Raw genomic sequence first — 16522 nt, 5'->3', positions numbered from 1 at the left:
CTATTACATGGCTTGTGTCACTGCCTACACGGAGGGGCCTTGTCAAGGTAGGAAGTGATGTCCCTTTTCTACCTAAAACTGCTGTGTGATTTAATACCACTGAGCAAGATACAAAAGTGGGGAAGGGGTAGTGAGAAAGAGGAAGAGAGACTCCCAAGCAGATTCTGCACTGTCAGCATGGAACCCCAATGTAGGGCTTGAACTCACTAACAGTGAGATAATGACCTGAACCTGAAGTTGGATGCCTAACCAACTAAGCCACCCAGGCACCCCGGCACAGATTCTTTATATTCAAAGTTTAAAAGTCCATCATGTGATGGACCTCACTGTCCTCACCATGCTGCCAATGACCTAATGGCCCTCTCTGTTCCAGGTGCCATTGCTCATTCCAAAATCCTAAAATCTGGGGCGCCTGGGTGGCTCAGTCAGTTAAGCATTGGACTGTAGCTCAGGTCATGATCTCATGGTTTATGAGTTCAAGTTCCACCCACATCCAGCTCTAGGCTGTAAGAGCAGAGCCCACTTAGGATCTTGTCTCTCTCTCTCACTCTCTCTGCCCCCCCCTCAAAATAAACATTAACGAAAGTCTTAATATCCAACTTCAAAGAAATTTCAACAAAGCAAGTTATTGTAAACACTGAAACCACAAACAACTTTGTCTACACTTGATCTTAGCCAAAAGGCCGAGAAGCGATCAAACAACTTTGTCTAAAACAAACTTTCAAAACATAGATTTGAAACCTTAAGTCGGAACACAACACATATCCAGGTAAGTCCTCAGAACTGGGGATTTGAGAACCCTGAGTGCCAATAAGCAACCTACTTTCTGAGCCTATTCCCTAATCTGTAGTGAAGTGGCTGAACCCATTTTTTAATGCTTGCCGGTTTGTGATATAAGAATAGTTACTAATAAGATCCCTTATATGTAAGCAGTTGTGTTTTTTCCCATTCTCTTATTTTAGGCTCAAACAGGGGAAATTAAACAAAGGAGGTCTTTTTATTACAACTCGACATTGTTATTATTGTTATCACTTCCATTTTTTTTCCCTTAAGTAATCCCTAAGACCAAAGTGGGACTCAAACTCACGACCCTGAGAGCAAGAACTCTACTGACTGAGAAGTCCAGGAGCCCCTTATTGCTCCCACTTTGAGGTAATGAAATCGCTTCTTGCACAGACTTGAACCAGGATACAATCTACTGCCCACCGCTCACCTTCCTTACATCCTTGCTCCCAGGAGGCTGCAGGGACCCGGCAAGCGCTGGGCGGGGCGGGGCGCTGCGCAGGGTTGGAAATAGTTTGTCCTTAACGCGCCGCCGTAGGCTGCCAACATCCTCGTGGTGCTCCCTCCCGCCAAGGCGCGAGCGCCGCAGTGGGCGGGACCTCACGCTCCGCCCACCGTGCGTCAGTGCGTGAGTCCGGCCCCCCACGAGCTCGCGAGCGGCCCTTGAGTTCACACCCGGCTTTCCTTCAGCCTTAGACTGCGCGCCGCCATAGCCGTCATGCTCGGCGCCGCTCTCCGCCGTTGCGCTGTAGCAGCAGCCTCAGCCCCCCGTACTAGCCCCCGAGGCCTCCTGTACCCAGCTCCGGGCCCCGGTTCCGCCGCCGGTAAGGCCCCCGCCGCCGCTGCTCGCGTCCGCGTGTCCTTGCGGTGACCTGAGCCCCCGCCGCCACTCGAGGGCAGGCTCGCCCAGCGGCCTAGCCCATGCCCTGCGGGCGTACGGCGGTACCTGGTGACCGCTGGCTGCTTCTTCGCGGCCTCAACTTGTGGGGGGACTGGAAGATGCGGTCCCCGCAGCCTCCCCCAGCGCGACTTCCTGGTGCGGGCACCACGGACCAGTCTGGTGTGTAGACCTGCTGTGCGCCACAGTGAGGGGGCGCAGCGCACCTCCCGTGCCCCCTGGGCTCCTTCGGTCTCTGGGCCGTGACCGTTCCCTGGCACTGACCCCTGCACCCATTTGACTGGGAGTGTCCGCCGCCGGCCTACCGCGCTTCCGCGAAGGTGACATTGAGCCGCCAGGCGTGTCGCGATCAGTGTAGGAGCCGGGGTGGCCCTTCCGGAGACCCCGGCCTGGACACCCGCAGTGTCTTCTGCAGTATACTTTTTAAAATCTGGCCTTTCTCGGTTAGCGTTTTATATGTCACTCTCACTGACCGTTTTAGAGACTGCTATACCGCGTTCTAATTCTTCCGTTTTTATGATAGATCGACGTGTATGGTTGCTTCCTGAGGTCTGGAAGAGAACCTGAATGTTGATAGGTCTTACGATAAGAATATTATTCTTTTTGGGCGCCTGGGTGGCTCAGTTGGTTAAACATCGGACTTCAGCGCAGGTCATGATCTCACCATCGGTGGGTTTGAGCCCGGCGTCAGGCCCTGTGCTGACAGCTCAGAGCCTGGAGCCTGCTTTGATTCAGTGTGTCCCTCTCTCTGCCCTCCCCTGTTTGTGCTTTGTCTCTTTCTCTCTCAAAAATAAACGTTAGAAAATTCTTTTAGGGGCGCCTACGTGCCTCAGTCGGTTAAACATTCCAGTTCGGCTCAGGTCATGATCTCGCGGTTCCTGGGTTCGAGCTCCGCGTCGCCTCTCTCTCTCTCTCTCTCTCTCTCTCTCTCTCTCGGACCCTCCCCTGCTCACGCTGTCTCTCTTTCTCAAAAATAAAACATTAAAAAATATATTTTTAATTCTTTTAATTAAAAAAGATCTTAAAAGTATTAGTCTTTTGAAAATTGGGTACCACAGACTCAGGTATAATGTGTTCTGCAAACATAACGGAACCTTTATTCCGTGCTTCTGGTTGGAAACCTGATTGCTGGGGTATGAGATGTGCTGCTGAGTCCTGTCTCTTACTCTGTCTTCCTCTTATGTGTTTGGGGAGATTTTGTGTCCAGTACTGTACTTTTAATTAGTGTAACTGCACTTTGATCTTGGTCCATGATGGAAGTTTATGCTGTATTATGAAGTTTAGCCCCTAAGCATGCATATTTAAACATGAACTCAAACTCAAAACTAATAAGGTGGTTCTCTTGACCCTTGAGTGTTCTAACTAGACTCCTCAGAACCTAAGAAATGTATTTCTGCTCATTCAATTTAGACTTTATCTTCTGTCATTTATGGTAGGACAGTAAGGTTGGCATGTGCTTCGTGAAAATAAGATATATCTTATTTATAGAGGAGGAAATTGAGGCCCATCTTGGGAAACTGATGCCTTTATTAGTGGTGGAACTGTTTTCTGTTTTTTAGCCATAGTTATTTTTGGCCCATCCTGATGTTTGTCAAATTTTATGCTTTAAAATTTTTTTTCCTAAATGTTAAAGTACTACAATTTTTTCATATAGATACCTTTTCTTGTGATCTCTTGAAAAGAATTGCTACATTTTTTTAAATGTTTATTTTTAATTTCGAGAGGGGGGACAGAGGATGTGAACCCGGTTCTGCACTGACAGCAGAGAGCCCGATGTGGGGCTCTAACCCACAAACCATGAGATCATAACCTGAGCTGATGTCAGAAATGTAAGTGACTGAAACACCCAGATGCTCCAAGAATTGCTACATTTTGTGAGAGGCTGGGGAAGAGGCAGAGATTTATGGCAGACTAGGTTAAGGGAATTCATCTTCTTAGTAAGTTTGGACATGTTGGTTTTTCTCGTAGGCATTCTATTCCCACTTGAGTATAACTTATAAACAAAAATCTTATTTTAGGTGTTTGTCCCATAGATGACCTAAATATTTGCCACTAGGAGGCAGTGTTGCTTACTTTTATGTTAGCTGCTTTCCTGTTGCAAGATCTTGGACCTGTTACCTAAATTAAAGACTCCTTTGCCCCGGGGCACCTGGCTGGCTCTGTGGGTGGAGCACTCAGACTCTTGATCTCTGGGGTCTCTTGATCTTGGGATGGTGATTTCTGGCCCCGTGTTGGGGTTGGATCCTATTTAAAAAAGAAAAAAGACTGTTGCCTCGTCTCTAAAATCAGGATATTTAGCAGTTGTGAGCTTTAAATGAAATAATATAACTCTTAAACTCTTAGCACCTTGTCTGGCACAAACGCTTACTATGTCTTTATAGTGGATTTCATTTTTGCAAATTATACATGAGAGTTTGTTATTGGTATGAAACCAAACAGGTTGTATAAATTTGAAAGTCAAAAGGATTAAAATTTTGGATGAGACTATTCAAGGTCAAATGAGAGCATATTTGAAAGATCTCTGGAGGGATTAACCTGAGGGGCTTCAAGTTTGCTCTAGTTAAATGGCAACCTGAATTCCAGAAGCCTCCAACTTGAAACAGAATCGTCGTTTTCTAGTAACTAATAAATTCAAATATTTTAAATAGTGGTTAGATTCTTTAGTCAACCCTTAAAACTCAACACAATCCTGGCTCCTATATCCCTACCCTGATAACTCAGGAAGAATGGGAGTTTTCTCTTTCCCTTTCTTGGCATAGGGCTGAATTTGGGTAGCACTTTTTTTTTTTTTTAAGTTTATCTATTTTGAGAGAGAGAGAATCCCAAGCAGCCTCTGCATTGTCAGTGCAGAGCCCAATTCGGGCTCCATCCCATGACCATGAGATCGCCACCTGAGCCGAAGTCTGGCAGTTCACCAACTGAGCCACCCAGGCGCTCCTAGGTAGCATTTTTAATCACCTTCCAGCCTTCTTTTCAGCACTGTTCCCACACTTCTAGATTTCCAGCTTTTGAGTCACAAAGTCCATAGCTGTTCTTCAGCCTGACACCTCAGCAACGCCACCTTTGAGCTTGTTCTAGTGCCCTTTGCCCCTTTGCATTATTCGTTTCTTTCCATTTCTCCTAGAATTACCACCACCAAAATGTTCATTTGGGGGGCTTTGTCTAAGTGGAAAGCTGTCTGATTTTTTTTTTTAACATTTATTTATTATTGAGAGACAGAGAGTGACAGAGCATGAGCTGGGGAGGGGCAAAGACAGGGGGGAGACACTGAATCCAAAGCAGGCTCTGCGCTCCAAACTGTCAGCACAGAGCCTGACACGGAGCTCAGACTCACAAACAGCAGATGATGACCTGGGCCAAAGTCGGATACTTAACCAACTGAGCCACCCAGGTGCCCCTGAAAGCTATCTGATTTAACTAAATTTAAACTAACGGGATTCATTTTTCTGAATGTTAGCTTTTTTTTTCTTTTCTCTTTTTTTTCTTTCTTTCTTTTTGTTGTTAAATAGAGTGTTTAATTAACTGAATGCCAACAAATAGTGATAGAAATACCTTTTTAGACAGAGTTTGTAGAAATACCCCAGTTCTCAGATACATACTTCTCTTTTCCCTCTCCGGAACCTTCAGGTTGTATGAAAGCACTGAGCAGTTGATTTCCAAAATACTTTGCCTTGCAAACTTCAAACCTAAGTGGAAATGCTATACGAAAGTTGGGTTGGTAGGGGTTATTTATTTATTTTTATTTGGAGGAATACAATTTCAACCATGTGGGAGAACTTGATTTCTCCATGCCAGAAGGGGGAATGTATGTTCCCAGTGTGTGTCCAGTTTGTAATTTGGGGCTTCCAGAAGGAAGATGAACAAATTATTGAAGGTGATCCATTGTTCTCCTTGACTAGGATGTGTAGTTGCTGATCATCTTTTTCTTTTGTTAGAAAACAAAACAAAGCTGCCAGTCATCTAGTGAAATCATGCCCAGCAGTGAGCAAAAGGAATTGATTATTATGAAACACTTCTGGGTGGTTGGAAAGGTAATTGTAATAATTACCTCCAGGGAAGGAATAGATATATTTCGTTTATCTTGAGTAAGTACTTAAAAATAGATTTACTAGGTAGGATGGTAGTGAATTTAACTTGTCTTCCAAAGTGGTTGTAACATTTTATACTTGTGCTTTAAGTATTCAGCTGAGGATACTTTTTGTTTTTGGAAAAGGTAGCTTATAAAGTTTTGGTAACAATGGGTTAGAAGGTTGTGACCTATATGTTCTGATATATTAAATGTGAATATTAGTCCTGTAAGAGTTATTAAATAGCCACATACCTTTTGATGAAATGTTTGTACTTATCAAATACATTTAGGCCTAGAGATACATTATTTTTTCTTGACATAGAAGTTAATGCATGGGCTATTATAGCCCATTTATATACATGTCCCTCTTCATTCTGGGCTTGGATAATGGGCATAATTTAGGTCTCTGGGAAGATTGGAACTTGTGCTATGGTCCTCTGTGACTAATGGCAAGTATTTGCTACAGGCTCAACTGGTAATTTAAGTGAACATCTTTTCACTTGATGTAGCAGTGACAGTCCCATCTCCAGAACTGGCTAGTCTTTCATATTTTCATCTTTCTCTGTTTCTTTCATTTTTCTCTGCTTCTTCTTCTGCCATTTACTGCATTAAGGATGTGTAGGAAAAGGGACCCCTGGCTGGTGCAGTCCACAGAACATGCGACTCAGGGTTGTGTGTTCAAATTCCATATTGGGCATAGAGTTTACTTAAAAAAAAATGTTTAAGATATTCCTTACATGTGCAGTGCCTGGGTGGCTTAGTCAGTTAAGCATCCAACTCTTGCAGCTCAGGTCATGATCTCACAGTTCATGAGATCGAGCCCCACTTGAGTTAAATGTTTGACCCTTGATTTCAGCTCAGGTCATGATCAAGTCCTACATCATGCTCTGCCCTGACAGCATGGAGCCTGCTTGGGATTCTTTATCTGCTGCTCTCCTGGTTGCACTCATACTTTCTCTCTATATATAAGTAAATAACTTTAAAAAAGAATTGGAATGGGCGGTTTTTTAAATTAGGAATTAGGGGTGCCTGGGTGGCTCAGTCGGTTAAGCCTCTGACTTCGGCTCAGGTCAGATCTCACGTTCGTGAGTTTGAGCCCCGCGTCAGGCTCTGTGCTAACAGTTAGCTCAGAACCTGGAGCCTGTTTCCGGTTCTGTGTCTCCTTCTCTCTCTGCGCCTCCCCCTCTCATGCTCTGTCTCTCTCTGTATCAAAAATAAATAAAACATTAAAAAAAATAAATAAAATAAAATTAGGAATTAATAATGTGCTCATTTAAAAATTTCAGACATTGTGGAAATGTATAAAGAAATAGTTTTTCCTGGGGCACCTGGGTGGTTGAGCACCTGACTCTTGCTCCTGGCTCAGATCATGCATGATCTCACAGTTTGTGAGTTCGAGCCCTGCGCTGCTGACAATACAAAGCCCACTTGGGATTCTCTCTCGGCCCCTCCCCTGCTCACACTTTCTTTTTCCCTCTCTTTCCACCCCCCCAAAATAAATAAATAAATAAACAAAAATAGTTTTTCCTTCCAAAGAACCACTTTTAGCAATTTGAAGCTAGCATTACACATTAGAAAGAAAATATTTTTTTCATGTCAATATATACATTTTTTTTCCAGATGTTTATTTTTGAGAGAGAGAGAAAGAGCAAGCACACAAGCTGGGGGGGGGGCGGGTAGAAAGAGGAGACAGAGTATCTAAAGCAGGTTCTGTACTGACAGCAGAGAGCCTGATGTGGGGCTTGAACTCGAGAACCTTAAGATCATGACCTGAGTCGAAGTCAGATGCTTAACTGACTGAACCACCCAGGTGCACCATCATATCAATATAGAAGATTTGTTTCATTTGACCTGCTGAATTTTCCTAACTTGGTGTATATAGTTGATTCAGAATTTAATGCATTGAATATATCTAACACCATTGAACTATACACTTAAAAGTGGTTAAAGTGGTAAATTTGATGTATATATTTTAACATTATTTAAAAAAGGAAACCAACCCCAAAACCCTAATATATTAACAGACTACATCAAGTACTATTTCTTTTTTTTCTTATAGTTTATTGTCAAGTTGGTTTCCATAAGTACTATTTCTTTCTGAACATTGAACTCATTGCCCTTTTTTCATTGCAGCTGTCCAGTCAGTTCGCTGCTACTCCCATGGGTCACATGAAACAGATGAGGAGTTTGATGCTCGCTGGGTGACATACTTCAACAAGCCAGATATTGATGCCTGGGAATTGCGTAAAGGTAATTGGAACATAGGCATATTTGTCTACTTTGGCTTAGAATTGGGAAATACTTTGTAGTGTTTGACTACTCTGTTGAAAACAACTATTTGGAAAATATGCATCATGTAAACATGATCATGCAACTTCCAGTTGGGAAAATTTATGGCCTCCATAGTGACTGTTTCCTGTAAAGGAAGGTTTTAAAGCAGACAGTTGACTTTTGGGGCCAAATAATTCTTTGTTGCAAGGCTGTCCTTTGCATTGTAGGATGTTTAGCAGCATCCTTGGCTTCAACCTACTAGATGCCACCCACTATCTCAACACCCCCCACCCCGTTGTGACAGCCAAACTGTCTACTGGGAGATACAGTCACCCCTGATTGAAAGCCACTGTTACAGCGGTAGGTCAGTGTGAACCCCAGTTAACACTTTTACCCTCTTTAGATAATTTAAGGAAGCAGTTTATTTGGTTTGAGTTTTTTGTTATTTTCATTCTAAGTTATGGTTTGTCTTGCCCTGAGTAAATGTTCAGTCTAAGTAAGCTAGAATTTTTCCTGATTTGCAGATGTTCACTGAACATGAGTAGGTAACAATGGTAACTAGTCTAATAGTCAGGTAGATAAGTAATTTTAAGAGTAGATAATGTAGTTCGGTCTCTGTAACTATATTCTTTTTCCTTATCTTTTTTGTTTTTTGGTGGAAAGGCCCTGGGTGGCTCGGTTGGTTAAGTGTCTGATTTTGGCTCAGGTCATGATCTCACAGTTCGTGGGTTCGAGCCCCACGTCAGGCTCTGTGCTGACAGCTAGCTTAGAGCCTGGAACCTGCTTCGGATTCTGTGTCTCCCTCTCTCTCTATGCCCCTCCCCTGAACACAATATCTCTCTCTGTCAAAAATAAAGACATGTTTAAAAAAAAAATCTTTTTTTTTTTAAAGAGAGAGGGCATAAGTGAGAGAGGTGCAGAGGGGGAGAGAGAGAAGTGGGGCTCATCTGGAACAGGGCTCATCCAAAATGGGGCTCATGCTCACCTGAAGCGGGACTAAAGCTCACCCAATAGATACAGGACTTGAACTCAGGAACTATGTATGAGCTCATGACCTGAGCTGAAGTCACATGCTTAACTGACTGAGCCACCCAGGCACCCCTCCGTGACTATATTTTACCATTATAATTGTTGTTTACTTATTTCAAAATAATGAAAACCAAGAAACCTAAGTGCTTCACATTTATCCACAGGAATAACAATCCTTATTTTGCTGCAGCCAGGAAAATTCTTACTGAATAATCTTGAGTAGCAGTAATGAAAAGAACAGCAATTCTGCATTCCATTAAAAGAATTTTAAATTTTATGATGTGTCATTTTGTGCAGAGCTAGAAGTAATTATGCCCAATCATTTTCTGGTTGAATGTGCACTAATACTTCTCTGTATCTACTTAATGTCCTCATTTGAGCTTCATTTAATCTCCTAAGCATTTCTATGGTTGTTTTTAGATTATTTTCCAATCAAATGTATTTTAAAGCAATAAAAGTACATACATTGTACTAAGAGTTAAGGATATAGGTTGAAAACGACCTTTGGGGCATCTGTTTATAAGACTGAGCTGTGCATTGGGCTCCGTGCTGACACTGCAGAGCCTGTGTGGGATTCACGAAAAGGAAGGGAGAAAATGACCCTCTTGTTTGAAAAGAAACCAGCTAATCATGAAAATTATATTTGCACATAAGAATACTCTTGGTCAGTCTACAGCCATACCACCCTGAACGCGCCCAGTCTCATCTGATCTCGGAAGCTAAGCAGGGTCAGGCCTGGTTAGTACTTGGATGAGAGAATACTCTTGCTTGGGGCTCTGGGTGGCTCAGTCAGTTGAGCGTCCAACTTCAGCTCATGTCATGATATCACAGTTGATGGGTTTGAGTCCCAGGTCGGGCTCTGTGCTGACAGCTAGCTCAGAGCCTGGAGCTTGTCTTTAGATTCTCCCTCTCCCTCTGACTCTCCCCTGTTCACTCGCTCGCTCTCTTTCTCTCTCTCTCTCTCTCAAAAATAAATAAAACATTAAAAAAATAATAAAAATTTTAAAAAAAGAATGCTCTTGAGTTTTGGTTGTTTGCATAGTTCTTTCTTTCCACTAGTTCACTGTGGAAGACCTACTATGGTCTTACTATCTGGTATTTGTTAAAGGTAGACTCTATTTAAATTTATTTTATTTTTTGTTATTTTTGAGAGAGAGAGGAAGAGACAGAGAATCCCAAGTAGGCTCTGGCTGTTAGCAAACTCACAAACTATGAGATCATGACCTGAGCTGAAATCAAGAGTTAGATGCTCAACCGAATGAGCCACTCAGGTGCCCCTAGTATCTCTTATTTTTATATTTTTATAGGTAAGAGAGTAGAGGCCCAAACAGACAAGATCGTGTGTCTATGATCCAGTAGAAATATAAGTAAGTAAATTGTAATTTTTCTGAGGATATCGCAGGTTGATGTGGCTCCTCTTTTTAATTTGACAGGGATGAACACACTTGTCGGCTATGATCTGGTTCCAGAACCTAAAATCATTGATGCTGCTTTGCGGGCATGCAGACGGTTAAATGATTTTGCTAGTGCAGTTCGCATCCTCGAGGTTGTTAAGGTCAGTGAAATAACAATGCTAAAGTTGTTCTGGAAGCTGGTGGCTGTTGTTAGGTATTAGCATATTCTGTGTTTTTGAATTTGTTGAAATACCTAAAATTAGTTCTGATATAGCTAGAGGAAATGTACATTGCAGTTAATGATCTTTCTCGGGGGGCAGTTTGGCAGAATTTATGCAAGGTTTTAGAAATTGTGCTTGATACCCATTTGCTCAGCAATTCCATTTGATAATTTATCTTAAGAAAATAAGGATGTACAAAGGTTTAACTATTTTATCTTTGTTCTATTTGTGATATGAAGTTAAATGCATTACTTTATCTACAATGGGTAAGATAATTAAGGGTTCTGTAGGCTATCAATCCATTCAGCACCAGTACTTAATTTAGTTAAGGTCTCAAATTGGAGGCATATTTAAAAACTTTTTCTTGTGTTAACTTAATTATTCCTGTAGCCTGCTGGGCATGTTTAATTATCTTCACAAAATTCTGTCATCACTACCTTTTCTTGTAACTCAAGGCCTTATTGAGGCTTTAAAATGTCATGTTTTATTTAGTTTTGTTTCTGGATTTAGTCTAATGGTCTTAGTTATTCTCAAGGTGCTTAAAAGCCTACTTTGAATAGTGCCTACATTGCTTGTTCTCTTTATTGTACTAATATATTAATTTGAAAGTATGTGACTTGTATTCTCTATTAGCCTCTGCATATGTAATTAAAAGCATTCTCAAGTTCATTTTTTAATAAACAGCTTTTCAGAAAGCTAAATATAAATATTTTCTTTGCTATTAGGACAAAGCAGGACCTCATAAGGAAATCTACCCCTACGTAATCCAGGAACTTAGACCAACTTTAAATGAACTGGGAATCTCCACTCCAGAGGAACTGGGCCTTGATAAAGTGTAAACCCCACGGGTAAGCAGCATACCACTGGATAAAAGCAGGAAATGAATCCAGGGAAGGGGAAGTGAATGACATTTTAGTGTTCTCAGAGTCAGAGTAAGACCTTTTTAATGTTCTCCTTAGAGGCCATGAACATAGAGATTTAGAGAGTAAGTACTAATGATAAATTTAAGGAGCTAGAATTGTTATTTTTAGTTGTTATAATTGTTCTCTTACTGTTGTAACGGCAGGAAGCCTCTATGATTAAAAATTTATATAAAATATTTTAAACATAAAGAATAGCATGTGGGGTGCCTGGGTGGCTCAATCAGCTAAGGGGCTGACTTGATTTTGACTCAGGTCATAATCTCATGGTTTGTGGGATTGAGCCCTGCCTCGGGCTGTGTGCTGACAGCGCAGAGCCTACTTGGAATATTCTCTTTGTCTGTCTGTCTGTCTGTCTCTCTCTCTCTCTCTCTCTCTCTCAAAAAAAAAATAGGATAGCATACAGAATAAATGTAATGACACCCAGATATTTCAGATATTAATATTTGCCGTAATTGCTTTATTTTCCCCCCAAGAAATGATTGGTTGCAGAGTTGAAACCCTCTGTGTACCCTTCCCTAATTTCAGCCCTTTTACCTCCCCCAAACTAAAGGTAATCCACTGCATTAATGTATTCCTCACATATGTTTTTATACATGTTTATTTTTAACAACAGAGTTTTATTAACTTGATGCATTTATTTTTGGGTGCCCAAGTTAGAATTTAATAGTCAAGTAAATATTCACTGATAATAAAACCTTATTTGATGGGGCGCCGGGGTGCCTTAGTCTGTTAAGCATCCAACTTCCACTCAGGTCATGATCTTACAGTCTGGGTTTGAGCCCCACATCAGGCTCTGTGCTGACAGCTCAGAGCTTGGAGCCTGCTTCCGATTCTGTGTCTCCCTCTCTCTCTGCACCTACCCCACACTCTCTTTCTTTCAAAAATAAACATTAAAAATAATTTAGAAAACTTATTTGATACCTCGTTCTCTGTGGGAAGGCAGGTAATAAAAGCAGCCATAGATTGTCTAGGTAGTGAGGAATGTGCAGAAAATCCTTCATAAAACAAAATATATAAACAGTAACTCATTTAACACACATAGTGTGTATAACTCTTACTATGTTAGGTATTGCTTTAAGTGCGCTAAATAACTTTTTTTAAGTAATGGAGCCCAGTGCGGGGCTCTCATGACTCTCAGATCAAGACTTGACCTCAGATCAAGAGTCACACACTTAATCGACTAAGTCGGTCACCCAGATGCCCCTATATTAACTCATTTAATCTTCATAAACTGTGCCATGAGGTAGTTACTATTATAATTTTTCCCCTTTTCCTATTTTATTGATGAGGAAATTGAGACACCTTGTCCAAAGTCATATAGCAAAATAGTGGAACTGAACTGTCTTATTAAAGTGCACCCAAGTGCTACCTGCTGGCTCAGTCAGTGGAGCATGCAATTCTTGATTTCACAGTCATGAGTTCAAGCCCCACACTGGGTGTGGAGCCTACTTTAAGAAAAGAGAAAGAGAAAAGTGCACCCAAAAATATTAAAGGATTTAATATCAGATCCCTCACAAGATAAAGATCCTTTGATCCTGGTTAAAGGTTGTTTTGCAACAGGAGTCTTAATTTTATCTTTGTCCACTCCCATACCTCCTCCTCCTCCTCCTCCCTCTCCCTGAACACAGATAGCTCATCTTTGTAATAAATGGAGATATTTTTTATTGTGTGTACTAATGATTTCAATGAGGCATTCAGAATAGAATATTTCCTACTTATATTTTTGAAGCCCTTGTCTGTTCTTCATATTCCGTAATAGATCTTACAAGGTTGTCTAAACCCTTTAGCTTAAATTTTATTTTATCAAGTAGTAGTCCAAGGAGTCTAGAAGATCTTTGTTACATAAGATATATTCCAACTGTGATGACATCCTTTTTAAAATATATTTGTTTAAATTTTTAAAAAATTGTTTTATTATTCTTTGAATGTTTTATTTTATTTATTTACTTTTTTGAATGTTTTATTTTTGAGAGTGAGAGAGAGCACACGCACTCCTGCGGGGGAGCGGCAGAGGGCGGGGGCGGTGCGGGGGAACGACAGAGGATCTCAAGTGGGTTCTGTGCTGACAGCAGAGAGACCTGTGCAGGGCTTAAACTCAGGAACTGTGAGATCATGACCTGAGTCAAAGTCAGGGGTTAACCAACTGAGTCATCCAGGTGCCCCTAAAAGTTTTTTTGAAGGGCAACTCCCCAGCATTTTTCTGACTGGAAAAGAGGACTACCCCAGTAAGTACTAGGTGTATAAGCCACAAAAAAGCCACAGATCTAGTCCCTTGTGAGTTGGGTATAGGCAGGATTAAGTAAGACCAGAAAAGGCTACACAGAGGCAATGATTTCCCTAGACTGTTGTTCTAAAGAAGGTTATTTTTGGGGCACCTGACAGGCTCAGTTGGAAGAACATACAACTCTTTATTTATTTATTTATTTTATGGCTGTTGTTGTTTTTAATGTTTTATTTACTTTTGAGAGAGAAAGAGACCACATGAGCAGGGGACGGGCAGAGAGTTGGAGACATAGAATCCAAAGACAGGCTCCAGGCTCTGAGCTAGCTGTCAGCACAGAGCCTGACATGGGGCTCGAACCCACGAACTGTGAGATCATGACCTGAGCTGAAGCCAGATGCTCAACTGACTGTGCCAGCCAGGGGCCATTAAAAAGGTTATTTTTAGTAAGATTTCTACCTTTCCTTTATTTTTCTGGCTAATGCTTTCTGTTTTCTCTTACAGATGGACTTCTCAAGGATTTATTCATAATGCTACTTGATTGTAAACAATGACCTGGAAATAACTGATGATAACATATTACCTTATTTGAACAAGTTTTCCTTTATTGAGTACCAACCGTGTAATAACTTGGACTTTAATAAAAGGGAAATGAGTTTGAACTGAAATTAGGTATTGTTCCATGTATTTGCTTTGAAAAAGCAGAAAATGAATTATCATAGAGCTGTTGGTTTCATGGGCTTTTTGCCGCTATATGCTGAGAAAACTTCTTAACTGGCTGTGATAGATTTGGAGGCTTTTCGGTGCTTAAAGAGCTAATGAATAGGTTTACTTCTTGAGAAAATTAATAAAATACACAGTCCCATCTTACTTCAGAAGTCTGCAGTAATATTGGAGACCAGCTGTTGGAGAACCAGACTTCTAGGTCTGAGTGACTCCTAGTATAGCCATTCAGACTGCAGTACCAGGGGAATAGGATCAGTACTAGGTTGAGGGTAAAGCTAAGGAAATGTTAGTGAAATCCATTTTGATAAGATGTCAACACAAATAACCTTTTATGAAAAAGACTGATTCCCTATGAAAAAGCTTCCCTCCCATTTTTAAGGAAGTAGAAACGTAAATATACAAAAACAGCCACATATGTTTAATTGTGTAGTTGGGAGGTATGGTTCTTAGCTTTGACCCCTTCCCCCTCGTTCCATGTAGCATAATGTCCTGCTCTGTTTTTCCTCCAGATTCTCATGCTGCTTCCCCTTAGGAATGACATCAACCATCAACATAGGTCTGCCCTCTCAAATCCTAGGGGTTCAGGGCAGGCGGTAAGTGGAACAATCACATATATAAAGACATCACAGCAGGTTTTAAAAGTTCTGTGAACATAGGTGCACCTGGAAGTGTCTGACATCAGCTCAAGTCATGCTCTCACAGTTTGTGGGTTCGAGCCCCACATCGGGTTCTCTGCAGTCAGCACAGAGCCCACTTGAGATCCTCATCCCTCCACCCTTCCCCAGCTCATGTATGTGTTCTCTCTCTCTCTCTGAAAAATAAACATTTAAAAAAAATTTTTTTTTAGTTTTGGGAGCTTACATATGGGACCTGTGAGAGAAGAAACGACATTTAAATTGAAGCCTAAAAATTGGTAGTTATCTGCACCTTTTCTAAAAGTTAATTTTATTTATTATATGACATGTTTGGCCTTTTTTGACAGCTCCCATATGTGCATACATAATCACATTTAAATTTGCTTTTTCAGTTCCCCAGATCTAAAGGATTTATTATAACTAGATGAAAAAGGACTGTGTCAGCATCATGGGCATATAATATATAGGAGGAATACAAAATGATGGAAATGGTTTTTGTTCTTAAGATCATGGGAGGGACCTGGGGCGCCTGGGTGGCTCAGTCGGTTAAGCATCCAGCTTTGACTCAGGTCATGATCTCATGGTTCGTGGGTTTGAGCCCCACATCAGGCTCTGTGCCGGCAGCTAACTCAGAGCCTGGAGCCTGCTTCAGATTCTGTGTCTCCCTGTCTCTCTAACCCTCCCCTGCTCACGCTATCTGTCTGTCTGTCTGTCTGTCTGTCTCTCTCTCTCTCTCTCTCTCTCTCTCTCTCTCTCTCTCTCTCACAGACAAAAATAAAAACATTTAAAAAAAAAAACAATAACACTGTTAAAAAGATCATGGGAGGGGCGCGAGGAGGGAACGTAGATTTATAACTACAAGGATAAGAATAGTGTTATGTGGGTTTTCACACCACAAACATTTTTTGAATACCTACTGTATACTAAGCATTGTGCTGGACACTGATAATAGAGCAGTGAATAGGAGAAACAGATTTGGAGGTTGGAGAAACTGGAGTTAGGGTCCCCAGTTCAAGAAATTATACAGTGTTGTTGTAACTTAAGGATTTTGAATTAGGGTGGTAGCTGTAGAAATGAGAAAAGAGGACTTTTTTTTTTTTTAAGTTTATTCATTTATCTTAGAGAGTGCACACAAGCATGAACCAGGGAGGGGCAGAGAGAATCCCAAGCATGCTGCAGGCTCAGCACAGAGCTTGACATGGGGTTCAAATCCAGGAACCATGAGATCATGACCTGAGGTGAAATCAGAAGTCTGATGTTCAGGGGCGCCTGGGTGGCTTAATCAGTAAAGCATCGGCTTTGGCTCAAGTCATGATCTCACGGTTCGTGGGTTCGAGCCCTGCATTGGGCTC

General features: G+C 41.5%; 1 protein-coding gene across 1 annotated transcript; it reads left to right on the top strand.

Annotated features, from left to right (window-relative positions):
* Nucleotides 1–1413: 1413 nt before the first annotated feature.
* Nucleotides 1414–14477, top strand: LOC115302924 (cytochrome c oxidase subunit 5A, mitochondrial). Its single transcript, XM_029952917.1, has 5 exons — nucleotides 1414–1607; nucleotides 7884–8000; nucleotides 10484–10605; nucleotides 11391–11513; nucleotides 14314–14477. The coding sequence occupies exons 1-4, from the start codon at nucleotides 1502–1504 to the stop codon at nucleotides 11502–11504; spliced, it is 459 nt and encodes a 152-aa protein (XP_029808777.1). The 5' UTR covers nucleotides 1414–1501; the 3' UTR covers nucleotides 11505–11513; nucleotides 14314–14477.
* Nucleotides 14478–16522: the final 2045 nt, after the last annotated feature.

The sequence above is a fragment of the Suricata suricatta genome, chromosome 9, assembly GCF_006229205.1.
Source record: "Suricata suricatta isolate VVHF042 chromosome 9, meerkat_22Aug2017_6uvM2_HiC, whole genome shotgun sequence".
NCBI lineage: Eukaryota > Metazoa > Chordata > Mammalia > Carnivora > Herpestidae > Suricata > Suricata suricatta.
Note: the sequence above shows the minus strand (reverse complement) of the source record. Positions and strands in the feature narration are given on the sequence as shown.